The sequence below is a fragment of the Temnothorax longispinosus genome, chromosome 10 (genome assembly GCF_030848805.1).
Source record: "Temnothorax longispinosus isolate EJ_2023e chromosome 10, Tlon_JGU_v1, whole genome shotgun sequence".
Classification (NCBI taxonomy): domain Eukaryota; kingdom Metazoa; phylum Arthropoda; class Insecta; order Hymenoptera; family Formicidae; genus Temnothorax; species Temnothorax longispinosus.
Window position 1 is genome coordinate 7,691,303 of NC_092367.1, and position 27,974 is coordinate 7,719,276.

A 27,974-nucleotide genomic window follows, 5' to 3' on the forward strand; every position below is an offset into this window, starting at 1 on the left:
ATCGCAAATTTGATTACGTTTCAAACACGTCTTAGAGGCATGAGGCATGTAAATACAGGGGTGCTTAGAATATCCTTTTCATAACGACTTTCATATTTCATATGAAAGTTTGCTTTCAGGCTTCTCTCTGCTAACGCGCAGGCGCGAAACTTTGCGAGACTTTAATTGTCGCCAAGTCGTAAAGATGTTGCCATTATATGACGTAAACAAATGCTACCGTAGAATATTTTTATATTGCGCACGTTGTTTAACACGTAAAGAGTTATGATGTAAATAATAAATTATAATAAAATGTATAAGTACTTGATGTAAAATAATATTATAAAAACTAATACGTATTGATAAATCTGGAAAAAAATTTTAAAACGAGATTATTTTCGAATCAAAACAAGGATTTTACAAAGTAGTCTAAAATCCAAGAATATACAACGTACTGGATCTGCTTGTAGATCAAGAAACTTCCACGTCTTAAATTTTGTATTTAGGACGTTATGAGACTCGCGGATGAACCCGAAGATCGAATTGCACGCAAGGCCGAAGTCAAGAGACTTATAGTAACATGGCATGTAAAATTCGAGAATAAATAACCAAGCCAGAAATCGAATCTGCGTCGGAGACCATTAATACCATCATAGAATCAGAGACTCCATTGATTAACGTAACATGCGGAAAACTTTCAACTCTTCTTCGTCAAACTTGTTTTAATAACTCATTAATAACTTTTTTCATGACGTTGCTCATGCAAGATTTTCCTGGTCATTCGTTATTTGTCAGCGCGCCGAGCCGCGACGCGCGACGTCCTAATTTCTCGCGCGCTCCTCGCACGCAGGCGTTTCCGTCGGCGTCGCCGCGTTATTGATTCGAATGCGCAAAACCCCGAGCGGCATTCTCAGAAATGCGGACGTCGTTGATCGCGTGAGAAAAGGGCTTCTACCTATCCTATAATTCCTATATTCTCGTCGTAGGAGTCCGCGAAGCGGGCGTTTCAGGTCTGGAGGATAAGCTGCGCCGCCAGGTGAGGCCCGGAAGACATGGTTGGGCCCAATGTTTCCTTGTGACTAACCGTCCCGGAGGGTGGAACGATCGCCACGCAGGGCGCATCCTTCAGAACGCCTTCCGAACACGAGCGTACAAATACAGAACTCGCGACGCTGTGCAAGGTAAAAGGCGACGTGAAAGTGCAAACGTATTCGCTGGAAATAACTGGAATGCAATGGAGTTCGGCGTTAAAAGTCAGCTATGTTGAAAGTGAGGCGAGAAGATATTATTATATATAAAACAAAATAAACGAGGATGACGTGGATCGCACCTTGATACTCGATGAATAGTTAATAATTAATGAACAAGAGTATTACCATTCAGCTTGCAATGTCTTGTCTTGTCGCAAAACACAAAGTTCTCAATCACAAAGTGATATTGCGCGTAATCCTTACAGGTGTATCCTGTGAGCCCTGTGGCAGGGCCCGGCGCGGCACGCTCGGTATGGGAACTAAGTCCAGATCCCGACATGGTCGGGCATCTACCGAACAATCCGATATCTGGTCATCAGAATCATGGTTCCGGCAAGGATACGCGGCAGAGGAATCGTCCTGACGATAACATCTATGCGGACGAGGCTACCACTGGCCAGAGCCCCACCGATGAGACGAAGCAGATCTTCGAGTTGCTCAGAGCTGGGTGAGATTTCGGAAAGAGAATTAATTCACATAAAACTGAAACACTTGAAAAATTCGATGACGTAGACACAGAGGGATCGTTCGTATGTGTCGCAGTGAAATCGAGGCGGTCGAGGAACTGGTCGAGAAGAACGGGCTGAGTGTGCTTAGTGCGAGAGACGAATGGGGATACACACCTGCCCATTGGGCTGCCTTGGATGGCACGGTCCAAGTTAGTTTCGAGCGTTTCGAGAGACATATTGTGATTAAAAAATCGTCATTTCTTAAACGTAGCACCCTTAAGCACCCTAGAAGACGTAAAACTTGTGTCTTTCAAACAGGTCATGAGATATTTGATAGAACGGAGCGGACCCGTCGATCTACCGTGCCTCGGCACGCAAGGACCCAGGCCGATACACTGGGCCTGTCGGAAAGGCCACAGTGCGATAGTGCAATTATTGTTCAAGGTAGATAGGATTACAACGTCCAAAGAGAATGTAAAACGTTCTATTTCGTACCTATTTCTTCGTCTTTCGTCGCGTTTCCATTTTTCTCAGGCGGGAGTCGCGGTCAACGCAGCTGATTTTAAGGGTTTAACGCCTCTGATGACCGCCTGCATGTTCGGCAAATTTGCGACGGCCGCCTTCTTGCTGGGATCCGGCGCGCAGGGACACTTGACCGACATAAACGGTGACACCGCGTTGCATTGGGCTGCGTACAAAGGACACGCCGAGCTGATCAAGCTGTTGATGTACAGCGGAGTGGATCTGCAGAAACCTGATTACTTTGGTTCGACACCGCTTCATCTGGCCTGCCTGTCTGGCAACGTCAGCTGCGTGCGGATCCTCTGCGAAAAGAGCAAGATCGAGCTTGAACCGCGAGACAAAAACGGCAAGACACCGTTGCAGCTGGCCAAGAGTCATCGCCACTCGGAGATCGTGCGGATTCTGCAGGCGGAACAGAAGCGCCGTGCCAGATGGATACCGCCCGTCAACGAGCTATGGTTCGTGCTCGATTTTTCTAAACGAAGAAATGAACGTTCCCCTCTTGAAATGTAAATCATCTATGTGCTATTTGCTTTCTGAAGGGCGCTGTTGTTTGGCGGAGCGGGCAACAGCAAAGGACCGTTGCTGTTGTTCATGATATCCGTCCTGCTATGGGGATACCCAATGTACCTGTTCAAGTGCATTCCATTAACATGGAATCTCTTACGAGGCAGTCATTATTGCTTCATTTACTGGAACATCCTCATGTGGATTTCGTGGATCGTGGCTAATAGAAGAGATCCCGGTTATGTGCCGCAAAACAGCGATACTTATTACAGGGCGATAAAACAGGTATCACGTGTGATATCTATAAGATAATTCTTACGTATCGTTACGTCCTGCGTTGTTTTAGATTCCGTACTTTGACAAATGGAAGAAACGGAATGTCTTATTATCGCGATTGTGTCACAGCTGCAGATGTTTCAGGCCCCTCCGGGCTAAACATTGTAGAATTTGCAACAGATGCGTTACATATTTCGATCATCACTGTCCATTTATATACAACTGCGTTGGCCTACGGAACAGGTACGGATCGATACAACATGCATACGTGCATTGTGCATACATACCTTATTGTATCGCTTAATTTTTTAGCATTCTCCTATTTGTTTTCAGAATGTGGTTCTTCCTGTTCGTTATGTGCGTGGCGATAAATTGCTCTTTCACGTTATATTTCGCCTGTTATTGCATCGCACGTGAGGGAATTCAACTCTTATATGTTCTCGGTGTATTGGAGGCTCTCGTCTTTTGCGGACTCGGCTGGATTCTAACGTGTACCTCGGTAGATACCAACACATTTACATATGTCGTCATATTTTTTATGTACAAACTTTCTATCATTATTTCTTTTTAATAGGTCCTACATGCATGTATGAATTTGACTACCAACGAAATGTTCAATTATAAGAGGTACTCGTATTTGAGGGATAAGAAGGGCAAATACTTGAATCCCTTTAGTCGAGGACCCGTGCTTAATTTCATCGAATTTTTCCTCTGTCCGCCGAATCATCAAACGAACGATCTTCAGCATTATCATATTCTTTCTGAGGACGTCATATAATTGTATAAATCTCCGAATAATCTATTTCACGCACTCTCTCTCTCTCTCTCTCTCTCTCTCTCGCACAGAGAAGCGTCAAGCGCGATCACTACGTACAACGATACATTATTTTTTCAAATTACGTGTACATTTGCACATAAATATTATTACCACTTGTGAAAGATTCTTATATTTCACAGTTTAGATCGCGCGACATTTTGCTGCCAGGGCACAAACTTGCAAAGATGTAGTCGAGAGTTTTATATAAGTTAATGTTTCAATAAATATCTTATAAACGTGAGTTTCACAATTTATTTAATGTATTATAGTTTAGTCACATTAGTCACATAGAGGTTAATATAAAATACTGATAGCATAATAGAGATAAAAAATCTTACTATACGTATAAAATATATTACGACAGATTAGTTATATATTATCAGATGCTTTTGGAGTTAATTAAATTATTGTAAATAGATCGTCAACATGATTAACAGTGATGTCATTTCTACCTATACGATTTTCGTTTCGGGATAAATACGTTCTTAAAAAATGTATAAAAAACTGCGTACATATATAAAATTTAAAATGTTTCTTTGGTAAAATATACTACTGTTCTCTATATTATTAAAATGCGCAATGGAAAATTACGATCTAGAGAGAGAAATCTCAATCTATATCGTAGCAATATAGTATATGCACAAAATATATATAAATCGTTACTTATGAACAAAGATCAACGGCTTAATATGCCTATAAAAAATTAATATATGGATGTAAATTGTATAGTAATAGACGGGCACGACTTACAATTTTTACTTTAACTCGTAGCAAAAGTCATAATTTGGTGGTGGTTCGGGAATCGCGGGTGGATCTTGCGGGATATCGATCCCTTCGGCGTCTAAAAGTCTTAACTTAATATCCATGGATAGTAAAGTCTCCAAGTCATTTTCAGCCTCTTTACTAGTCATTCTATTTCCTGAAAGAAAGGAAAAAGCAAGTAAAAAAATTACTCGCACATGCATCGCTTGTAAATGTTAGCGGAATATGCGACGCACCGAGTAAAGCGTTAATGCCGTCGGTCCAATAATCGAAAACTTGCTCATCAGGAGCAACGAAATCGAGACTAGATACTTCAACGGAGTCCAACGCCAAGGAAAACGCCAACTGATGCGTAGTTTTTCGCCTTTGCAAATCTTTCATATGCGGGCAATCTCTGCCGGTCAGTAATCCTCGAATCTCGACTACCGCTAACTTCGTAGGAAGTTCGTCTATTGTTGGCACCGATTTCTCGTCGCAGTCTCCATAGTGAAAGACTTTGTGATTCGGCGATAAGCGGACGTACCAAAATTTATCTTTAATCCGCTAAAAATATCGAGATTCTTATTAGAAATTTCATAATTTATACGTAACACTAAACGTATCTTATGTCAAAATAATACATACTTGTCCTCTGGCACTGTATTTCATGAATCTAGTACCCTGCACCAAAAATCCTAATCGTTGCTGCTGAATCAGCTCTAAGATTTCTGGAGTAATCTGTTCTCTAAGTTCAACAATTGGCCTTGCGTGGCTTTCCCATTCTTCCCTGTTTGTCCTTTCCTGTTGCCAGAGGTTAGTGATTGTCGAATAGGGCAGCTGTTGTAACTTGTTTTTGAACTTGTCCAGTCCTGTGGGCTTGCATTGAAGCGCCCTAGTAATCTGCTCGCGTACGACAGAGAAGACTTTGACAAAATCTTCCGTAGTTGCTCTCATTTCCTTCCACGTCTTATTCAACAGAACTATGCAGACACAGTAAAACTCTTCGAAGGGATGATCGTGCGTAAAGAACATTGGATGATAAGACTGACCCTGTTCGCTGGGAGCTTCGCCAATACGTAATACCTATTTAATATTCGGATCCATTTTATATGTGCATTATTAAACGTATAATTTAAAGTTTTTGAAAAATCTATCTCACCTCGCAAAGCAATTTAACAAGTTCTACACTTGTTCTGCCGAAAGGACATTCATGCTCGTCTGCTCTGCACGAGTTCTCGAGAACGACCTTCGTGTAAGCTTCAGTATGATTACGTGCAAAGTATACCATACAATCCAATGCAAGCATCCCTGGTGGAGTCTCGGTAAAGTCGAGAGCAGGATTGATGTCATACTTGAAACCCAATTTCTTGTAATCCTTGGCGAAAAGTCCTTGCTTGCGAGCGGTTACATCACTACTATTCACACCTTCCGTATCGAAGGCGATTCTCCGAAGTTCCTTAATTTTGTCATGTGCGTCTTGATCCTGTGGATCCATCTTCGTCATCATTCGTTGTTCCAAAAGACTCAACATTAGCGTCTGCAGTACATAGAGTTGATGGGCCATTTCTGCTCCGACCTGTGAAAGCGGGATGTTTTTAGGAAAAACAAAAGTTTATTGGCTAGAAATAACTACTAACGGTTATACAGGATACACCAATGAAAACAAAACTTCTGTTTTGGCCTAATATTTATATGAAAATAAATAAATTTTTTGTTTTCTTTCAACTCATAACAGATATTCGTTTTGATCAAGCTTTATGTGTATATAATAAACAAATCAACCATTTTAGTCTACAAAACCTAGTAAAGTAGACAGGTTTAAATTTTTTTAAATTAATTAAATTCTTCGATCATAAATACACAAAGGTAAGTGTAACTCTAGTAAAAATTCTATATCGATACGTTATGTACGTATACCTGTCCAGTAGACTGTATGACATTTGTCAAGAACACGTTCCTGACTTGTTTAGACTGTAACGTAGCAGAAACTGCTCGTCTTTTGTGCATATCAGCCTTTAGAAACAGTGCATTTATTAAAGCTATCGCATTTTGTTGAATTTGCGGATTCATGCACTGCAAATGCATTACAAGATTAGGAAAAGTAACTTCTTTTTCCACTTGTCCATATTTCCCTGTTGAATTTAGGACTATATTCTCTAAAATACTTAGAGAAGCTTCGACTATACTGGTGTCCTGAGTTACTGCGTGATTATTCACGTAGCTCGCCACTTTATTGATAAACGGTGTTTCCAATATGTCCCAAGAAACAATTCCATGGTCCATCAATTCCACAAACGATTGAAGGGAATATGCAAGCGTGTTTCCCTTATATTTTCCACCTTCCACCTAATGGAGCATTTGTTACGTAAGAAATATATAAATGATTGACAAAAGTCACACACTATATTCTTGTACGAAAGGCTTTCATACCTGTGAAATAATTAATGCCAATCCTTTCTTATTTATAAATTCCAACGCAAAAGTCATGTCCATGCTGAGTGTGCTCAGCTTCTGTAGAGAGAGAGCCACTACTTTCTCTTCTACCGTTCCATTGTTAAGCTTAGCCAAAATATCGCTCGCTGTTTTCGAGGGTGAAAACTCCAATCTGAGAATACTGCCATTCTTCACCTCGTTTCTATTTTTCTCGGTAATGTAATTCTGATTGTTATTTTCCGAAAATTGCAAAGAGTATGACTCCGCGTCGGACAAGCCCCATCCGTTACACAATTCCTAAAATTAAAGCAGAACATTAGTCATTAATCCTATAAATTAAGTATCGGCATGCGTTCTATTATCTTTCCTTCTTATACAGGATACGTCTGAAATACAATAAAATACAATGATATATAACTGGAAAGAGGTAATTCCTCGTGCGGAAATAAGTACTTAACAGGGTAAAATTTTTTCGTGGGACGCTTTTTTTCTAAATAAAATGTTGAAAATTGGACGATTAATTCAGATGCACCCTGTACTGTACAAGTACCAAATTACGATATCACATGAAACATCGTGATGAGATTATAGTGACGTTATAGCAGTGGTACAATAAAATTGACCGCACCTGAATAATTCCGGCCAAAGGTTGCTTCTGATTGAACTCGATGAGCTGCGGCACCTGATCGGTCATTTGGACGGCGATTTTCACGATGTTCGAATCCTTCTGGACCGGCATTTTGATCGCCTGCGTGTACATAAAAGGAATAAGAACGAGTTCCTTCGCAGACGCGCGACAACGACGTTTCGTGCACGCCGGTCCAGTTTGTTTACAATCCGCTGGCGAGTTTTGACGTCTCCGCTGTCATAACGATCCCGACTGATCCCGACCCGAGATGCAGTTGCAACGGTCACGTGACCGCGAGGGCGAGGCGAGGTTAGGTTAGAGCAGGCGAGCCCGCTTCCGCCCGTCACCGGAAACACGTGGACAGGGTGCCGCGGTGACATGATAGGACCGCCAATTCAACTTTCACGTCCACCAGCTTAATATCAGTATCGGGAAGTCGTTAATTTTATAATCAAATTTATAAAATATATTGCCTTACTCGCTTAATGGATTTACATAAACTGACGTTATACAATTTATACACAATATTTCATTAATTTTTTTATGCTTAATTAATATATACATATATATGTATATACATATATCAATTCTTTATTCCTTTATCGGCGTGCACGTGCTTCGCACGCGGGTTCACGAAGCTGCAATCAAAATCTCATTTTCTCGAGACAGGAGTCAGAGGAGATCGTTTTTCTTGAAGCAGGACGATGGAGTGTTTTTCTTGACGGTGGAATGAGGCGATTGAAAGACACCATGGGACCATAGCAGAGACAGTGGAAATGAAGTAATGAAGAGCACGTTGCTGGCGTAAGTAAAACAATGCGTAGGTTTCGATTAAAAGAGGTATATCGATCTCCTGTCACCCTAGAAAAATACAAGAAACGACGCAAATGCGGGAGCAGTCAGCAGAAATGGTCCTCGAGTGCGCGGATAAAGGCTCACGTTTTCCGACAACAGGATTAATCCTTCTCCGTAGAACGACAGTGCGGCATCGTCGCGTCTCGTTTGCAAGACATGGCAAGTGATCCGAGAAAACGTTTGCGAAATGCGTTTTTCCTTCATCTCATCGCAGTATGCATCGTTCTGCATATCAGCAACGTCGCCTCGAAAAGTAAAGTGTGATTGTTGAAAAAAATGTTTAATTTAAATTAAATATAATGCGCTGTGAAATAGTGACGTATAAAAAATAATGTTCAATAACTTTATAAATATTTTGATATATTCAAATAATTATTGAGACGTGAATCAGTCAATAATTTATCTATTCCATACGATAAAATTATAATTGATGATTTATTTATTATTTATTAGAAATTGAAGAAACTGCGTGTGGAACATCGATGATTGTGCTCAATCGGATAGACAATACGTTTGACGTGTTAAATCGAGCGATCGCCGAACTGGAATGGCAAACCCTCGCAAACCGTTCGATTACATCGTCAGAAATATATATGCACCTTGTTCGTCTGAAGCTCAAGTTAAGGAATGGATGGTGTACAAACGTGTTGGACCTTGAAAACGATGGAGTATCTGTGAACGAAAACGTGCTGCGCTTTTTGTGCAAAGGACCAAAATATACCAATGAAATAGCAAGGTATGACAGATGTCTAGATATAATCAAAGTTGAAAATCCTTGTTTATATATAAATCGTTAAATTTAAACCAATTTTCATTTCGTTGCTCTTTTTACAGAAAAATCACTGTTATCAATCAACTGTTGTCATCCGCATATACGTCTGCACGGATTTGCAAAATTGAAAATTTATACGTACAAAGATGTTACAACGGTGAATTAGACGTGGGAAAGTTAATGGCAACTTCGAGGTACATTGCAATACGTTATGTAATTTAAAGCTAAAGTTACGGAATCTCTCAGAAATGCGAAAAATATGACAAAAAAGAAAATATTTAATATCCTTTTTTGAATATGTATATTTGTTTTATTTAGAAACGAGACGGAATTACGTTGGGCTTGGACTGCTTGGAGAAATCACATGAGTCACACAAAGAAACTGTTTGGACAGTTGGTGAATCTTCAAAATACTGCTGTGCGAAACAATGGTAACGTAACATTTATAATACTAAATTATTTATTGAGATTTTAAAAAGGAGGATTAAGCTTTTATTTTTAATAGCTAGTATTAATAATAATTAAGTTTTACTGCGTATAAGGCTATGCTGATATCGGAGAATATTGGAGAGAGGAATACGAACGTCCAGACTTGGAAAACGTTTTTGAAGAAATGTATCGACAAGTTGAGCCTCTCTACCGTCTTCTTCACGCTGTCGTAAGATTCCGGCTCGCAAGATTGTATCCCGACGTTATTGATATGTTTTCGCCAATTCCTGCTCATTTATTAGGTAAAATAAGTTAATAATAAAGGTACGTAAATAACGAAAAAATAGCGAACGCAACTTCTTTCTCTTTCGGCGTATTTTTATATAGGCAACTTGTGGTCGCAAAGTTGGGAAGCATTAATTGACGTGGTGTTTCCAACGTACACCGCGGTCATGCCGAATCTGACGGATTCGATGATACAAGAAACGTACAGCGTAATAAAAATGGTTAAGACTGCAGAAGATTTTTACACATCTCTCGGATTTCCACCGTTACCGTCAGAATTCTGGAAGAAGTCTATCTTTGAACAAGAAACTGGCAGGGAATCTAGCTGTCACGCAACCGCGGTCAACATGTACAAGAAGGATGATTTTAGGTATTTTTATGATTTTAAGTCACATAGGAATCGAGTTATGACGTTATGAATTCAGTTTAATTTAACTGTGCCTTTATTTTAGAATTTTTGCGTGTTTAGAAACACGACCGCAAGATTTCAATGTCATTTATCACGAGATTGGTCACATACAGTATTATATGGCATATCAGAATCAGCCGTCATTTTTCAAGGTATTTAACCCTTTTAAAATTAAATTGTTACTATGTAACTGACTTATTTATATTATAACGTCGAGCTATCGTTGTCTTGACAAGAATCAACTTACTATTTCCAACAAACTACCTATTGCAATAATGTTCATTTTAATTTGTATGTAAAATATATGTTATCTTATTCAGAATGGAATCAACAGTGCTTTTCACGAGTCAATAGGCGATGCTATTTCGTATGGCGCAACTTCTTTCCGACACATGCATCGTCTGGGATTGATACGTAACGCTTCTGCGTCATTCGGCAATTCATCCAAAGTAAATTCGCGTTTGCAAGATTCGTTGGAAATAGCTCTCCTTCTGAAGCAAGCTTTACTTAAAATACCGCAACTATCCAATGGACTAATAATAGAGAAATGGAGGTGGTCCGTATTCTCCGGTAAGACACAGCCATCGGAATACAACACATTCTGGTGGAACTTGCATCGTCGATACATGGGTGTCGTACCGCCATCACCGAGATCCGAGAAGTTCTTTGATCCAGCGGCGAAATTCCACATCGCCCATGGTATACCTTATGCCGGGTAGGTTCGAGAGAAGATTTGATACGAAGGATATACAAATAAAACTAACAAATAATTTGATATCAATAGATACTTCCTAGGAAACTTTCTGCAAATTCAATTATTTCAAGGAATGTGTGAAGCATCTTTGAATTTACCGGTTGGTTCCACGGCATTTAACTTACCTCTTCACAAATGCGACATTTATGGCTCCAAGGATGCGGGAAAATTCTTAAGGTTGGTATAAGCAACTGCATGAATTTTTACAAAATAATAGTTTTACGTCTGGCTTTTCTTTTCGAAAATAAGGAAAGAAAATAGTAAAAAAATAACTTTCCTACAAAATGTCGTATATCTAAATGCTTCATTTGTGTGGAGAACATGGAAAAAGATGTACGAATGTATGTAAAAAAAAAGTGATTTTAGTTCACTTTATGCTTCCAGGTCGATCATGAAACTCGGAAGCAAAGCAAATTGGAGACACGCGTTGCGTGTGACAACGGGATATTCCGAGTATCGTATAGAGCCGTTCTTAGCATACTACGAACCGGTTCGCGAATGGCTGCAACGCGAGATTGAACGTCACAGGATTCCAGTTGGCTGGGATTGAAATGAATCAATCTCGAGTTTTCCTACATGAATGTAGGAAGTGTCTGTCTTGATTTTCCTTCGCTGTGTATGTCGTCAAGAATATCTTCAAGAATTGTATCGATTACTTCGTTGTATTCTGGAGTCCAGTGCGACTAAGCGGTCGCTTGCACGTGTGTCGTCATAGTTCTGTTGTATTTAATTCTTGTCTCGAGCCCAGACCTTCGTTCGTGAAAATATCGAATTCTTCTCGATTTGCGAGAGCGTTACGGACGTCGTTTGGCGTAATGACTTTGGGACATCTGCAATACAAATTAATGAGATATATAATAGACAGTTTACAATACAAACCGTGTGTGCACAGAGGTGCAAAAAAAAAATATATATATATATATAATTACTCATTTCCGTTGTTTCTTTCCCAAGCTCTTGCCAACGACGATCGAGTGAGATCCTCCACGAAACATTCGACAACCTGAATACAATTATGATCGTGAATATACAATTTTTATTTTATATCCCTACAATGAGTACACGTGCATAAAAAATAATTTTACCCGCATCATTACACGACTAGCAGCACAATATACAACACCAGGAATAATCTCCTCTGGTGTGATCTTGATGCCGATATCTCGCGCGGTGTCGCACACGAAATTATGGAACGGCAGCAGATCTTCGTCAAGTTCAATCGGTAATAATGTAGAACCAGTTGAACACGTGCTATTTTTATCACTGTCGTTTTTTCTCCGATCGATTGTAATACTGCGTGGACTCTCCTTAACATTCTCGACGTCGATCTCTTCGTCATCGATATGATTATCCTTCGATTGACGATTAGGCTCTTGCTGGCAGGTCTGCAGCCACTTATGCAGTGCACGTGGTTCCGTACACGTGGATAAGACCGTGGCAGATGTCGTGGTATCGGGTAGTTTCTTCGTATCGCTCGTTCCGGCTGTTTCCTGTACACCGAAGGCATTCCGACTCGGTGTGTAGCCGTGTAGTCTCGCCCACAGGATGATCTCCTTGATGCTCCATAGTTGGTCGATTGGGATCGGCTTCATCCGTAGAAAGCTTCTGATCGTCTTCGCGCGGTACCACTCCATGGCTCGCCGTTTACCGACATTGTACGCAAAGTATTCCTCCTCGCTGCAACACGCGTAAGGATGCAGCCGTCTGTACTCGGGATCGCGGGCGTCTCGCGTAACGATCGGCACGCGGCGTATAATAAATCGTATCAGCGCCTCCGTGTCGGCGATATTCACGGTGTCGATTGACCGGAGAACCGCTTCGTACAGATCCTTCTTGCTCTGGATTTTGAATTTGTCCTTGCCCAGCGTGACCTTCGCCCGTTGCACCACGGTCTTCTCCGATCTTGCGCACGATACGGACTCTTGTTGCTTGCCAATCAACGGATTGCTCCTTGTCGTCGCCTCGGCGAGACCGTAAGTGTTTCGCAGGTCGCGCGAGTCCGCTATCTTCAGGATCGGCACGTTCTCGTTAACGTTCAGCAGCAGACTATTAGCGCTTTTCAGCTTGAGTACAACAGCCTTTTTGTTATTGTCAACTGTACCTTCCTTTCGCGCATTTGCCTTGGCGTTAGGCGGCTTCTTCAGAATGCTCACGCCCTGAGGAACGCGAACGTTTAGTCTCGCGACGCTACCGTCTCTCGGAACAGAAACTTTCACGTCGCCATCGACGAACTTTTTTGAGTTTTCGTTAGATTTTGATGGAAGTATACTTGCGAGATCCACCGGTATTGATTTCTTATCCTTCAAAAGAAGTACATGCTTGCTGGTCGACGACGCGAATATATTCGACGGTGGTATGGAGATGTGCAGAGGTCTTAAATGCGACGTATTGATTTCCGAGGAACTTGCGGCTTTCTGTAAATTGTTGAAGCACGCGAGCGAGGCACGGGACGGTTTGTGGAAACCATTAGTCGTCGTTTCTGAAATCCCGAAAGTATTATCGCTGTTCGAGTTTTTTGCTCGTAAAGATTTCACCGTGTCGGGTGACGACAGACTCTTTTGACTATTGTTCTTCTGGAATGTATTTACTACTAGCGACGCGTCTGTCGTTGCGTTTGAATTTGAAGATGCCAAAGGCTGATAGTTGCCGGAAGACTGGATATCACCGTTAAATCTATGCGAGGGAACGACTAGGTCAGCATTCTTTTCGTTACTCTCAACTGACGTGATCGCGAACGTTGTACAGTCGTTTTCCGGACAGTGCTCCACAGTCACGTTTCCTTCTCTTATAGTACACGGACCAGAGTTGAAATACTGTCTGCTATAATAATTATGATCGTGTTCGATGGGGTTGCGTATCGCTTCTCCATGTTTGTCGTTGGATACGTGAGTGGTTGCGTCGGCGTCGTTAGGTTCAGTTTTTATTCCGGTTAAATCCAATGATGACGTCAATCGTTTGCATGCTTCGGACATTTCTTTCAGTTGCATTTTCTCGGAAGTGTTCTCGTTCGGTTCTACCTTTACCAAAGTGTCATTATTAATGGAAGACTCGACTTGGTGGTTATTCTGTTCCGGATTACGGGATTCCGCCGTATGAATCCACACGTCGACCAGGGTCTCCGAGCCTAGGGTTTGCAGTCCCGTGTAAGTGCGATCTAGTTTCAGATGGTGAATTATGTCCATGGGCTTATTCAAGGCATTCTTAAAGTGCAATTGCACCCTAAGAGGAAATTCACCCCATCCTCGTCTGGACAGGTGAAACGGGTACGACGTGACTTCAACGACGTCGTTTGGACGGTAACTGGGATGCAGGAAGAACCTCACCTTACTGACGAAAGTTCCGACGTTGGCATTCTCATCTTTGTCACCGCGCACGTACATCGTCCACTTGTGACTAGACGCATCTTCTCGCCAATCTGGCGGGATCCACTTGGAAATATTGCCGACGACAATGCGTTTGCGGACCTTATGGCTATTTCCACGAGACGGGCATGCCTTATCAGGCACGCTGCTCTTCGGTGGCACGTAACGAGGTATCTTGCGAGGTTGAGGCTCCTCGTCCGACGCTTTTCGTTTCTCACCTTGTAACGCGCCATCACGCTTGTTTGGATTTTCCTCGATTTTGAGCGTGCTATTCGCCGTGGTGCTCGCGCCCGACGCGAGACATTCATCGTACAAAAATCGGGGATCGGTGGACGTCGATGGCACCGCGAGATCTGTACAATCAGTGGATTTGGGACACTTTCCAAGTAACGTTTTAATCGCGGGATGAATCCTCGTCTGTTTCGTGGTCTCCGCAGCTTGGGGACGTTGACACTGCTTGCGATTGTAAAAGTTAGTAATTATGACGTAACGCAATAGATGAAAGATCTTGAGAGTTTTGTGCAGTCTTTCCTGTATCTGTAAAATTTCCTTCTCCTTCAAATCAATCTCCCGTGAGAACTCCTTCTCCACTATTGCAGTTATCTTCTTTGCGGTAGTGTTTCTTGCTAAAAGAAAAGAAAGATGTTGCGTTATTTATCGTTGGATACCGTTAGATCAGGCCATCAGGCATGGTCACGTTGAAGCTTCGGAGCCACGCGACACCTTCCCTTTCCTTCGCCTTCGCTCTTCGTGAATAGAAAGGCGGTACTTAGCCATCGTGGCTCCAAAAGTCCAAAGCTCGAAGCTGACCACGCCTGTGTTAAATGTTTACAGAATCACGAAATAATATCAAACGTATTCTAAAAAATAAATCTTGCAAATTTATTAATGTTGCGCTAATGTTTGAGAGTTTAATCTTTTTATTCGCGTACTACGTCTGTAAGAAATTATTATTAATGGAATCAATATGTTTACCATTTTCTTCGTAAATCTTTTGCTGGGCTTGGTCGTTGGAAGTTGTGGAGACATAATCAGGATCCTGACCGTTTAGCGATTCTTCAGGAGCACTCATTTATCGCGTTTACACTTTGCTCAAGAGAATAAGAGTCATCTCAACACAGAATATATACAGCAGTTCTAGTTGGATTGGGATTGACGCGGCGGCATTTAAAAACACACGAGATAACATCGCCGAGTTAACAGTCTCTCGACACGTGTATATGTATAAAAAAAAGCTAGATTCAATATATTTCTTTCACCATTCAATAGCCTCGCCGAGCCTTCGTCTGAACGCTCAGACACACATTCTATCTCGCTCTTGTAAATACATATAAAAATTTCGGAGAAACTTATTCGCAGAGGTTAGAGCCGTCGTGGTTTCACTCGTGCTACCGCTTACCGCTTACCGCTTACCGCTTACAGCTTACAGACGATCGATATTTACAAGTTACAAGCGAGGGATAATTTAGAAAAAAAAAAACACCCCGGCATACGCGTCCGCGAGGATCCGATAACACACACGTTCGTCACTCTCTCTGGTGTTGTGTATCGCGCCATATTGGATTATTGGATATACCGATGCCAGAGTAGCCAACTGCCTACTCTTCGAATCCGTCATTTTCCCCTATCGAATGAAAATAGGGACTCGACGACGTAGAGGTCGTGGTGGTCGCGCGTGGAGTTGCGCTAAATTCAAATCTGCGCGTTCGCGTTCTCGGAATCTCGGTAAGCAGTGAAGCAGTCAAGCAGTGTAAACACTCGGGCTCGGGCTCGGGGAGATAGGTTAACATCTGTGGATGTGGATGGGTGATCGTTTGGAAACCGTTATGATGTTGATGGTGTTTAATAATAATAGAACCAGTCACACACAAGATTGTTTTCATATTTGTCGTGTCACGGCAAGAAGAAGAAGAAGAAAAAAAGCGATCGAGTAGCGATAAGAACGCGCAGCGTCATGGACACGTGTAATCACTGTAATCCTTGCTTCTTTCACGCAACGTAAACTTTACGCAATCTGTGCGAAAACACGTGCGCGACTCACTCGCAAACTATCAGCTTATTGTCAGATGTGATCGTTACGATCTACACGATCATTTCATTGACTGGATAACATTTTAAAATCAGACTTGAGATGATAAACATATATAATATATATCGGGTTATTGAATATATCATCCTAGCATTCCTATAGCTGCAGCCAAGTGTGTGTTTCGAGTTTCGACGCGAATGTGTTTGTGTTGAGAGCAGGTGATTGCAAAAGTTGTCAACAGATATTTGCAAGACATCTATAGACATCCGCATCAGCATCAGATCTCGCAGCGTAATGACGTGGAACAGTGCGATATCTTGTCGTCGTTCGACGCTGCTGTTATTCCTCTGCTACTCCGCCGCGTCGGTCAGAACGATTGCGCAATATTGCAAGGAGGGAGAATGCGGTGCGTTTTATTGCGAGGGTATGTAAAGGTCATGATCATGATTCGTAAATAACGGCCTCTTATCGATAATTAATTATTCTTGACGCAAAAGAAATGGTCTTAATATTCCGTTTATGCGACTTGAGAACTTTGAACCGTACGTTTAGTCGAAGTTTTCAACGGTATATCTATTTGATATATACGTTCACTCACATTGCCGAGATCTGCCAAGTCTTAGCATTCTGCAAACTGCAGAACGACAGCAAGTCGTATGAATAACTGTAGTTTTTTTTTTTTTTTCTTTTTTAAATAAAAGTTAATAAAGAAATAAATGGCGTTATGAGATGGTAAATTTAATCATGTTAAATTGCTACCGCAAGTACATTGTTTTCTAGACGTATTACTCGATCGTTTATATATCGTTTAAATGTATTACGTATAAATAAAACGTTCAGCACAATAGCAGTAGTTTAAAACGATTAAGGGCCGGTTGTTCCAACCTGTTGGTAAACTAACTAACAGTTAAATCATATACATATATGTCTTTGTTTATCTTTTATACATTAGACAAAGATAGACATATGATTTAACTATTAGTTAACTTATCAACAGGTTGGGACAACCGGCCCTAAATGCGTTATTAAATTAAATAAGTGAAATATTGTTGGATAAACCCGTTGCAGTCACATATATATATATATATACGTGTCGTTTTTATTGTGCTACTATACATGTATTGTGCTAATTGTTATTATCTTATTATAATTTTAAACGATCACTGTCGGAATAGTGATAAGCTGACTAGCTGAGTGCTACGTTGGCATCGATTTCTTCCTGCATTTTGTTACACGTAAAAAATCATGCAAAGATTAGCTATTATAGCTAATAACTCGCGATGCCACGTGTCAAATCAGTACTGTACATTCGCATGACGCATATCTACAAATTGAAAATTCTGTCGCGAAATACCGATACGCGATGTAAAATTTTTAACAGGCGCCTGTATCGGTTATCGTTATAAAAAATGTATCGCGCGAGTGTGCGAGCTCTTTGTTGTTATTGGCCTAGTTTACACCGTAACCGCGACCGTTTGGTACGCGTTCCAAATATACTATATTTGTATCAAATCCGTATTAAATCTCGGGTTATACCGGTAAGGATTCGATACGAATGGTAAGGATGATACCAAACGGTCGGTATAAACTATTAGGCCAATCATATTAGTTTGTAGCCATAATCTATAGGCTCGTGTTGATGACTCTCGAGCCCGTCCTTTCGAGCGGATAAACGCTCTTTCACTTTTCGCTCAATCATTTTGTATCGCTTTATCGCGCAAGCATGAACCGCGCTCTTCTGCAGATGTTTCTGCTCTTATTAACAATAAGCTTGTTTGTGTCCTTAGGACTATGCGAGCTCCGTTTGGAATTGGTTCAAGTGGTACGTACTCGCATTTAAATATACAATATATACATATAATATATCAGTATCGTTACAACATTTTGTGACAAGTGATTTAAGTCAAGTTAAAATAACTAAAAACATATGGTCCAGACGTCTAGAGAGATGAGTACATGTATTACGTAAAATAAATTATAAATCGATAGAAAGTTCCTTTATTTCTGTGACAATCTAAATCAATGAGAAATAATATGTACATAGTTTTGTAGTGATATATTTTATTTTACGCTTAAATATTAAATTAATGTACATATATTTAGATATGCTATTTTCTACATGCTATAATAATAATAATAATGTAATATATTACATATCAACATTACGTTGAACGTTGCAGCTAATGAGACATGGAGAACGGACGCCGAGACTTAAAGAAACTTTAATTTATCCCACGGACCCGTATAACGTATCGACTTATGAGCCGTGGGGTCTTGGCCAGTTAACTAATGTAAGTATAAATATAAATTAATACTATATAAATAACGTAATTATCAATATTTAAATATAATATTAATCTTAAAAAAAGTTTAAGTTTGTAATATATTTCACACATATACTTTACACAACATTAACTTGTATTCAAGTCCCGTTTCGTAAATCTGTTATCTATATCTATATGTATATTTACTCACAATTCACATATATTCACCAACCTTTTTACTTGAATATTTTGCATCAAATTTTCTTCTCACTCTTTCAGTTTTATAAATATAATTAAAAATTGTATATGTAGAAAGTCGTTTATTATATATTATATATATAAATTTTCATCATATAAGCAATAAATAAATAAATATTAAAATACAAAAATTAATACTTAAAACAAATCAATACTTATTCTATATATGTGTGATTATCTTGCAAAATAATATTTTTATATTTGCTTCTTTTTATCTCTCATATGTTATCTTAAGATTCTTCGCTAGGCGCTACTGATAACGTGCTACTGTGATAAATTATTGATAAACAACAGAAAATTAACTTGCTAGTTTTCGTCTTTCAGCAAGGAAAGCTGACGGAATATCGAATCGGCATAATGTTGAGGAACCGTTACAACAACTTTCTGGGATCGATCTATTACCCGCGAGATATCTACGCTGTTAGTACAGAGACTGATCGCACGAAAATGTCTTTACAATTGATGTTAGCAGGGTTGTACCCTCCAGATACATCACAAGTGTGGAATCCGGATTTACCGTGGCTCGCCATTCCTATTAATTATGTACCTGAAAAAGTAGACATATTATTAAAGCCTCAAAATTGTCCAACGTTAGTATTTTAGTTTTTAATAATAAATTTCGTGCATAAAAAATAATATTTTTAATCATTTCCTTAACATATTTTATTACACGTATAATTTTTTTTTAGATACGAATCAGCTTTAGCAGAAACGAAGAAGCTGAAAGAGGTGCGCGACAGATTTGCAGTTTACGAAGATTTCTACAAATTTTTGAGCGAGAAAACTGGAGTGGTTCAGAACGACCTACTAGACCTTTACAATCTGTTAACAGCACAAGTGAGCCGAATATTCAGACAACGTTTCACTTGAATAATAAAATATCTTTTATACCAAATATACAATAAAGTTATACTTTTTAATGTTCTATATCACTTGAGATTAAAGGTTATTAATGATTTATATGTGTAAATATGAAAATGTTTGATAATAATTAGTGCTATACGTTTCGCTCTTTTTGCATTTCAGAAAAACATGAATCTAACTCTGCCGGAGTGGTGCACCGATCAAGTGTATCGGTCGATGCAGGTGGTCATCATGATGGAATATGAGATCCGCTCATACACGACTCAGTTGAAGCGGTTGAACGGTGGTATGTTGATCAAGAAATTCATCGACAACATAAACAAACGCCCAAATTCGCGCAAGATGTATGTGTACAGTGCCCACGAGACAAATATCGCAGCGTTCGCCAGGGCCCAAAATATTAGCGAACCGAAATTACCCAATTACGGATCGGCGTTCCTATTTGAGAAACTGCGGGATGATTTCGGTCAGATTTACATTAAGGTAATTGTATACAGTTTCTTTCAGGTTTATATCCTAAGACCCTCTTAACACCAAAATTATAACAATACGTTTGCAAATTGTGGCAGCAAATTCAGAATTTCGGATCAAAATCTGTGTCCTCGTTAAGCTTGTGCTTTGCTTACAAAATTTACTGTTTATAAAATGAGAGCAAATTGACGCAAACAAAATCGCGCAAAATTTGCTAACATAATCTATAATCTAACGGCAAGTAGCCGGTAAAAACCGAACAAGAATATGCACGGCGCAATACGGCAAAGTAGGTAGCTGCAAATATCGAGCAAAACTTATTACGTTACGTAACTCAGTCATTCTCGACATTCCTCTTTCAATACCTTTAATTACCTTAAGCACATTATACGCGGAGAGAATTTTTTGTTATATTTTATCGTTAAATTCACCACAAACTTGGGACAACTTGCAATTCTGTCGTTTATTTGTCAAGAAAATTTGTTGCAGACACTTCATAAACTATGCTTTTTTTATATTTGGCTAACTGGGTCAATTGAATTATATCTGTTAAATATAATCGTTTATTTCTTGTCGATAGATTTTACTCTGGACAGGTACCACAGGAAAGTTGGTGACCATTAAACTGCCAGGCTGCGATGAAGTTTGCCCTCTGGAAACTTATTTAGAGCTCGTGCGGAATGTGATACCTTCAGATAAGGAGATGACTTGCTTGTGGGATATTATAACTAGAGAAGAACTTTTAGAATTGTTTGCTGAAAAGCTAAATTTGGATTAATAAAATTTTCTACGGACTGAATAAAACCATATATACATATATATATATATATATATTTGTATGAGGCGTGAATTAAGTTTGGAAAATAAATGGAAGGAGTAGAATCACGTACAATGTATTAAATATTAAATTATTTTATTTAAAGTTATATATCTAAAATCAATTAGCGCATTAGGTGTTTTCATTATTATCTATTCCCATTGAAATCAATAATTGATTTTGTTATTAAATTGTACACTATTTTTTCCAAGTAGGCAGGATATTTTGTGTCAGCGTAACCCACAGTTTGTCTCTTGTCGCAAGCCATTTCTTTATCAGATGGAATCAAGTTTCGTATTAGACCCAAGAACTTGTCGAAACGACAGAGAGTTTCGCAATCTGGGATTTTAAGCTCGTCGATGATCGGCGGAATGCCCCGATAATATAAAAGCTGTAAAATTATTACGTGGCATAAATAGTTGAATTTGTAATGTATCTTTGTTAATAAATAATTCAAATTTTGTTCATACAGGCATACATTTTCAAAATAATTCTAAAAATTAGAAAATTAATAATATATAATATTAACGATGTGAACAGCTTTTTATTCTCTACATTTTTTTTCAATGAGGAATTATCTCTTTTTGTGTTTGTATTATCATTTACAAAGATACCTTGTGTGTATACTATTTAATAATACTGCAGTTACCTTTACATAATACTGGTTATTTTGCTGTAACAATTCTAGAATAATTGCGCTGGTGTATTCAGGTACAAGAGGCTTATACACGTTGAACGCGTGCAACAATGTCGCGATGTTAGTTTCGTGACCGCTGTATAAATAAATTTTTGTGTTCGATGAGTTTGCATTTTGTACGGCTAGCATATTCTTCGTTATGGCACGAATCATGGGGCCTGTAAAAAAATAAGCAAGTACTGTAAGAAAGATAATATCGTAGGCATTATCTACACCGGTGGAAATGGACAAAAGAACGTGAAAAACACTTTATCCCTACGATACTTGATAATAACGTTGTGTTCATTCGCGTATGGTCGAGCACGGTGCACGATACAAAAGATAAGATTGTACAACATATGGAAATCTTTATTGGAGGTACCTTACACGCGTACGTTAGCAGTAAATTTATCAGCCCATAGTGTTCTTTTTTCCATTTCCACTAGTGTAATAGTAAACCATTGATTATAGCTCTTACCAGCATACAACCTCTTTAATAAAGGAGTAGAATTTGCAATATTGTATGAAACTACGGTTCCATCGAATAGTGGACCGTCCGGAAAATAATCGTACGCCCATTCGGGAAGAGTCAGATTCATAGATGACTCCGCTACGAAGGTGTGATACAAGTAATACATATCCAGAGGCTTTTCGATCTTCTTGCCGGTTAACCTGGTCAATTTATTCATCATGCCCGTGAATTGGGACAATCTTTTTTTCGTTGTAGGTAAATCCAGCACTCGATTATACTCCTTGAGGAACCTGAAAATAATTTCAAATATTATAAATCTCTTCTCGCGTGGAACTTTCATGTTTCAGAATATGTATCTTTCTTGCATGTTCGTTTTCTTTATTTCTGTCGAGTTAAATCAGTCTGCTTACTGTGGACACTCATCAGGCAAGAAGAAATTATCATCAACACGTAGCACATATGACGTCGGAATCGGTTGCCAATTCAATGCAGGATTCCACCGTTGTCGAACATTTATTGGCGGAAACAAGGCGGCGAGAATCAATTGCAAAGACATTTTCGTTCTATCATAATCCGAGCTGTGACCCATAACGAGTTTTGGCAGATATAGATCTCCTAGAAAGTTTTTGTATCTGCGGTACAAAACTTGTCCTAATTCATACTGGCGCATCTTGCCTCGCTAGAAAATTGCATTAATTAATCAATCTTAAATCAATACCTACATTACAAAGCGCATTTAATAAACTTTATCACCTCTGTACTTAAGCGCAATATCTGGCACAATATCCAAAATATTTTTAATCGATATATTCATGATTTTGAACCATTCAATTTTGTAGGAAATTAATTTAATTTAATATTATACATATTAATTCATTCTTTCAACAATATCACTTTTTTCCGAAGAATTCGAAAGAAATTGCACTATAATTACACTTACAACTGTCAACTGTCCTATACCTTCCGGATAGAAGGAATAATTTAAATACGGATCATTCGGATACATTTCTTGTCCGCTTTTATCAGGTGTCCGATCACCATGTCTAAATACCTAATACGTAAAAATATAATATCGGTAATTAGTGGGACGATTGTGGATTTCATCTAATTGATCATCAACAATGCTATTAAATAGTATACTTACCACATTAACTAACTTGAGCTCAGGTTGCGCACTTGCGAGTAGAATAGCGTTTATGCCGATGATTAGACCAATCGACAAATAATTGTCGAGTATCAGGAACGAGACCATCTTGCTGGCACCTAATCTGGAGAAGTAATGCCATTAGTCTTATAGTAAATGCTTCCTCGAGAACGATAAATGTCGTGGCAGCGATAAACTGATAAAACCGAGATTCGTGTAAACAGGTGTGTAAAAATATGCATATTATATGCATATAATCTTTTGTTCGTGATAAAGCGATAGCTCGTTTACATCAGACGTAAAATAAATATGTGATGTTGCATTCGAAGAAATATAAAGATAAAGTTAAAATTTATGCTTTAATACGACTTTTCTCTTGACGTAAAGACAGATAAGGTACCTTCTTTTTGATCACTATAAAAATCCGTCGAAGCATGAACATACATTAATCCATTCGAAACAATACCGAGCTGAATCAATACACTATTTGTTTCAAGTTTGCATAGCTAGATTTTGATGCATAAATCTATAGTTTGCGTCTGTTTTATTCAGCACATAAATATATGGTATATATATATATATATGTATATATTGCAAGGTCAGACAAAAAAATTCCGGACTGATAAAATCAAAATCAAAATACGTAAAATACATAAAATAGAATAAAATAAACGAGTTTTACTTTTCTATATGTTCCCCAGCGACTTGTACACGTCGACGATATCGCTTGATAGATCTTGGAATGCTTGATTAAATGTAATCGCCGAACTCAACTTAAACAAATCCTCGATCGATAATCAAGCGATGTCATCGATATATAGAAGTGGAGAATACATTGAAAATTAAAAAGCATTTATTTTATTCTATATATGTTACGGTGTTATAATTATTGCAGTCCCAAAACTTTTTTGTTTAACCTTGTTTGTGCAAATATATAAATTTTAAAATATAATTTAAGAAAGAATACATCATAAACGATTTTGTCCCGAAAACTATACTTGATCGGCGAGCTAAATAAAGTTGGGTGATTCTTTTACTTTTACCACACAGCAAACGAAAGTTCTGTGTGAAAAATTGTATTTTCCATTGAATGAAAATAATATAAAATAAACTGTCGTGGCGTTGAAGTATTGAGAATAATTGTATTGATGATATTGAAAATCCAAAATGACGAATCAATCAACAATTACGGCTACGTTGAAATGAAAAAAGTTGAAATGAAGAAAAATTGCTTCTGAATGAAAATCAGGTATAAAAATGTCAAATAATGTGATAAAATTGTTGCAATAATAATAATAAAAAAAAATTTATTATATATAGTTGCAATAAATATGTGAAATTCCGTAAAAATAGATTAAATTATTTATTATTTTTGCTTTCGAAGAATCACAAATTTTCCAACGTTACCACTGAGTGAGCGTAACCGCATAGATTGACTTGGCGGGTTTCTTACTCCGCTGCTTCGAGAACACAAAGGCTGCTTTTAGAGGGGATTTGTAGTAGGCATGTGTAATTCCCTCCTTCCCCCTCACTGTTTAAAAATGCTCTCGAATGAACTGAGAGTTAGCGTAACCAAAAGTGTGGTGTTTGAGGATTAGATGTATAAATTAGAGACAATTATATATGTGACTTAAAACAACAATGATAATGGGCACGGATTACAATTTACTTAAAATGGAAGCACATGCGTGGTGTAGATATTTAGTATCTGCTTGTAAATTGAAGCTATTGTATTGAAGCTTTTGTAATTTAATAAAGGAGCTTTCATTTTTATCTGCTTTACGCTCTGAACAATATAAATATGATTTAATGAGCTTCGAGGTCACGTAAATGTGTCAGTATGTATAATATTTAAAGACAATTGAATAAATAAACTTGAGAGAAAATGATTTGGTGGGAAAAAATTTTATCGTGATATTCATGGTACAGGATATAATAATAAACGTTGAAAATTTTTCTAGACATTTATATTATAGTCAATTGAGAAAATACACGCGCGTTATCGTTGAATAATATATAATAGCTCTTTTCGAGATTGCTGATTTCTTAATTAAATTCTAATTCTGTAGGACATTCTCTGCAAGGGGAATATTTCATGCCGACTTAACTCGGAATCTTCTTGTTACAAGTCATCTCCTCGTCGGACGGCATCAAGTCTTCAATTAGATCCAGATACTTATCGAAGGGACACAGTATATCGCAGCCTGGAATTTTAAGATCCTCGATAGTGGGCGGAATGCCTCGATAATGCACGAGCTGAAAAAACCCATTATATGATATATAATAAAAATAATTAAATCTGTATTATTTCTTCTTTCATTATGGTTAATGTAACAATTATTTGTATAAGATATGCTTACCTTCACATAATACTCTTGCCCAATGTGTCGCAATTCCAGAATAACTGCGCTAGAATATTCGGGGACATGCGGTTTGTACACATTGAACGCCTCCAACATATTGACAACATTTAAATCGTGACCACTGTATAAATAAATCTTCGTATTCGGCGCAGCGGTTGGATTTTGTACAGCTATCATATTATCCGTCATATTACGGATCATTGGACCTGAAACAGTGCAGAAGTTTGTCATATAACATATTACATTATAATAATTAATTCTATTTAATGAAATTCTATATGAAAGTGTGATATAATTGTTAAAGAATCTATTACATTTATAATAGACTGAAGTTTTATAACAAATTTAAACTAAAAATTCATTGGATGTACTTTCTTCTTTCTAAATCTAAATTATGTATATCTAAGATTTGCATAATTTTAATTTCTTTTTAGATTTTTTGACGATATATCTCCAATATGTTAATGAATTTCATATGACTGTTAATATATGTATATTGTGTATACATGTTTTTAGTAATTGTTAATTTATATATTATTAAACAATGAAATTTTGTCAGACTTGTTTTTGCCAAGATAAACATAACTTACCAGCATTTAGTCTTCTTGATAAAGGAGTGGAATTAGTACTAATATTGAAGAAGGCTACTGCTCCATCCAACAATGCTCCATAAGGAAAATAATCGTATGCCCATTTGGGAAGAGGCAATCCCAAGGAAGACTCAGCTGCGAAAGTATTATAAAGAAGATAAAGGTCTACTAATGTCTCTATTTTCTTTCCGGTTAATTTTGTCAAGCTGTCCATAGAGTCCTGGAATTGGGTAGTCAGTAATTGTCCTTCGGTCGAATTTAATATTCGAGAATATTCGTTCATGGACCTGAAGATTTTAAATGTAAATCAAATTATCTTATTTATATTAATTTTTGATATGTATAGATAACTAAGAAATTGATATACAAATATATCTCTTTTGTTTTAAATTAAACATCCTTATTATATTTCAAATATAATTTTAAAGGTATTTCTTTGCTTGTTTTATATATTTGCTTTTCGATATACTTACTGCGGACACTCTATGGCTAGGAAAATACTGTCTTCCACACGTGGTGTGTACGATGTCGGAATCGGTTGCCAATTTAAAAAAAGGTTCCATCGTTGTACATTTCTCGGTGGAAATAAGCCAGCGAGAACAAGTTGCAAAGACATTTTTGTTCTATCTATCTCCGAACTATGACCAACGACTAATTTTGGCGTATATAAACTGCCAAGAAAGTCATTGTATCTAGAACGCAAAAATTGTCCCAGTCTATATTCACGTTTCTTGCCTTTCTGTGAATAGTTATAAAAATTCGATCAATTATAGTTGTCAAATAATATCCAACCGATTTTAAAAATAGAAAAGAAATTGATAACAATATAATTAATAAAATTAACAAAACTTGAATATATTTATATAAAATCTCGAAGAATTAAGAAATAATTTACAAGCGTTCATATAAATTTACGGATCTTGTTCTCACTAGAAGTTTTTTAACTCAAGTTATATAGATGATGACCTGAATGATATGTCGTACTTACCAAGGTCAATTGTCCGAAGCCTGTTGGATAGAAGGTATAATTTATATACGGATCATTTGGATACATTTCGTGTTCGTTGAAATCAGGTGTTCGATCGCCATGTCTGAATACCTATAGAGAGAGGAGGGTGAATAAAAATAATAATTAAAGCAATTACGGATTATTATCTGCGATTTATAAAATCTGGAATGTAATAAAAACTAAATTAGAGAGAGAGAGAGAGATTGCGTGTAATTGCGCGCGCGCGCGCGTGTGTTTGTGTGTCTGCATATGTTTAATTATCAAAAATATTATCCAAGTGCATTTACCACATTGACTAATTTAAGCTCAGAAGGCACAGCTTCGATCAAAATTATGTTTAAACTAATAATAGCAATTGATAAATAATTATCAAAAATGTTACACGAGACCATTTCGTTCGTACCTAATCTGAAAATATAACGTCATTAAGCTGACAGAGCTATAGATTTATTAATACCTATTAAATTAATATTAATTATTAAGACATTTTCAAGAATTAGAAATTTGATAATTTTTATATTCATCTAGGTATGTTAAACAACAATTTGA

General features: G+C 38.0%; 6 protein-coding genes across 12 annotated transcripts; 3 read left to right on the plus strand and 3 right to left on the minus strand.

Annotated features, from left to right (window-relative positions):
- Positions 1 to 845: 845 nt before the first annotated feature.
- On the plus strand, positions 846 to 4,041 carry Patsas (palmitoyltransferase Patsas). 7 transcript variants are annotated; one of them, XM_071789732.1, is made up of 9 exons: positions 846 to 1,248; positions 1,436 to 1,677; positions 1,743 to 1,917; positions 1,997 to 2,122; positions 2,213 to 2,658; positions 2,743 to 2,992; positions 3,054 to 3,226; positions 3,317 to 3,482; positions 3,558 to 4,041. In XM_071789732.1, exons 1-9 carry the CDS (start codon positions 1,240 to 1,242, stop codon positions 3,759 to 3,761), a joined length of 1,791 nt encoding a protein of 596 aa, XP_071645833.1. In that variant the 5' UTR covers positions 846 to 1,239; the 3' UTR covers positions 3,762 to 4,041. The 7 variants fall into 7 exon arrangements, with proteins under 7 accessions (XP_071645833.1, XP_071645834.1, XP_071645835.1 ...); XM_071789733.1 differs by having other exon boundaries at positions 1,749 to 1,917; XM_071789734.1 differs by having other exon boundaries at positions 847 to 1,248; positions 1,743 to 1,887.
- On the minus strand, positions 4,039 to 7,879 carry Ced-12 (engulfment and cell motility Ced-12). The gene is made up of 7 exons (XM_071789730.1): positions 7,603 to 7,879; positions 6,972 to 7,271; positions 6,459 to 6,887; positions 5,701 to 6,117; positions 5,187 to 5,624; positions 4,799 to 5,105; positions 4,039 to 4,719 (listed from the first exon to the last, which is right to left on the minus strand). Exons 1-7 carry the CDS (start codon positions 7,732 to 7,734, stop codon positions 4,556 to 4,558), a joined length of 2,187 nt encoding a protein of 728 aa, XP_071645831.1. The 5' UTR covers positions 7,735 to 7,879; the 3' UTR covers positions 4,039 to 4,555.
- A 131-nt stretch (positions 7,880 to 8,010) lies between these two features.
- LOC139819935 (angiotensin-converting enzyme-like) lies at positions 8,011 to 11,656 on the plus strand. The gene is made up of 11 exons (XM_071789731.1): positions 8,011 to 8,406; positions 8,468 to 8,710; positions 8,911 to 9,193; positions 9,292 to 9,423; positions 9,548 to 9,660; positions 9,772 to 9,960; positions 10,046 to 10,313; positions 10,396 to 10,504; positions 10,673 to 11,067; positions 11,137 to 11,283; positions 11,491 to 11,656. Exons 2-11 carry the CDS (start codon positions 8,614 to 8,616, stop codon positions 11,654 to 11,656), a joined length of 1,899 nt encoding a protein of 632 aa, XP_071645832.1. The 5' UTR covers positions 8,011 to 8,406; positions 8,468 to 8,613.
- D12 (YEATS domain containing 2 homolog D12) lies at positions 11,120 to 16,065 on the minus strand. Its single transcript, XM_071789723.1, has 4 exons — positions 15,444 to 16,065; positions 12,192 to 15,094; positions 12,036 to 12,109; positions 11,120 to 11,936 (listed from the first exon to the last, which is right to left on the minus strand). Exons 1-4 carry the CDS (start codon positions 15,538 to 15,540, stop codon positions 11,816 to 11,818), a joined length of 3,195 nt encoding a protein of 1,064 aa, XP_071645824.1. The 5' UTR covers positions 15,541 to 16,065; the 3' UTR covers positions 11,120 to 11,815.
- A 147-nt stretch (positions 16,066 to 16,212) lies between these two features.
- LOC139819943 (venom acid phosphatase Acph-1-like) lies at positions 16,213 to 21,638 on the plus strand. Its single transcript, XM_071789752.1, has 7 exons — positions 16,213 to 16,921; positions 18,285 to 18,319; positions 18,678 to 18,788; positions 19,344 to 19,609; positions 19,709 to 19,856; positions 20,046 to 20,366; positions 20,935 to 21,638. Exons 1-7 carry the CDS (start codon positions 16,792 to 16,794, stop codon positions 21,130 to 21,132), a joined length of 1,209 nt encoding a protein of 402 aa, XP_071645853.1. The 5' UTR covers positions 16,213 to 16,791; the 3' UTR covers positions 21,133 to 21,638.
- Positions 21,251 to 27,965, minus strand: LOC139820285 (uncharacterized). Its single transcript, XM_071790432.1, has 12 exons — positions 27,713 to 27,965; positions 27,405 to 27,515; positions 26,890 to 27,155; positions 26,417 to 26,703; positions 25,824 to 26,032; positions 25,570 to 25,719; positions 23,464 to 23,601; positions 23,260 to 23,370; positions 22,730 to 22,998; positions 22,232 to 22,609; positions 21,821 to 22,115; positions 21,251 to 21,562 (listed from the first exon to the last, which is right to left on the minus strand). Exons 1-12 carry the CDS (start codon positions 27,815 to 27,817, stop codon positions 21,320 to 21,322), a joined length of 2,562 nt encoding a protein of 853 aa, XP_071646533.1. The 5' UTR covers positions 27,818 to 27,965; the 3' UTR covers positions 21,251 to 21,319.
- Positions 27,966 to 27,974: the final 9 nt, after the last annotated feature.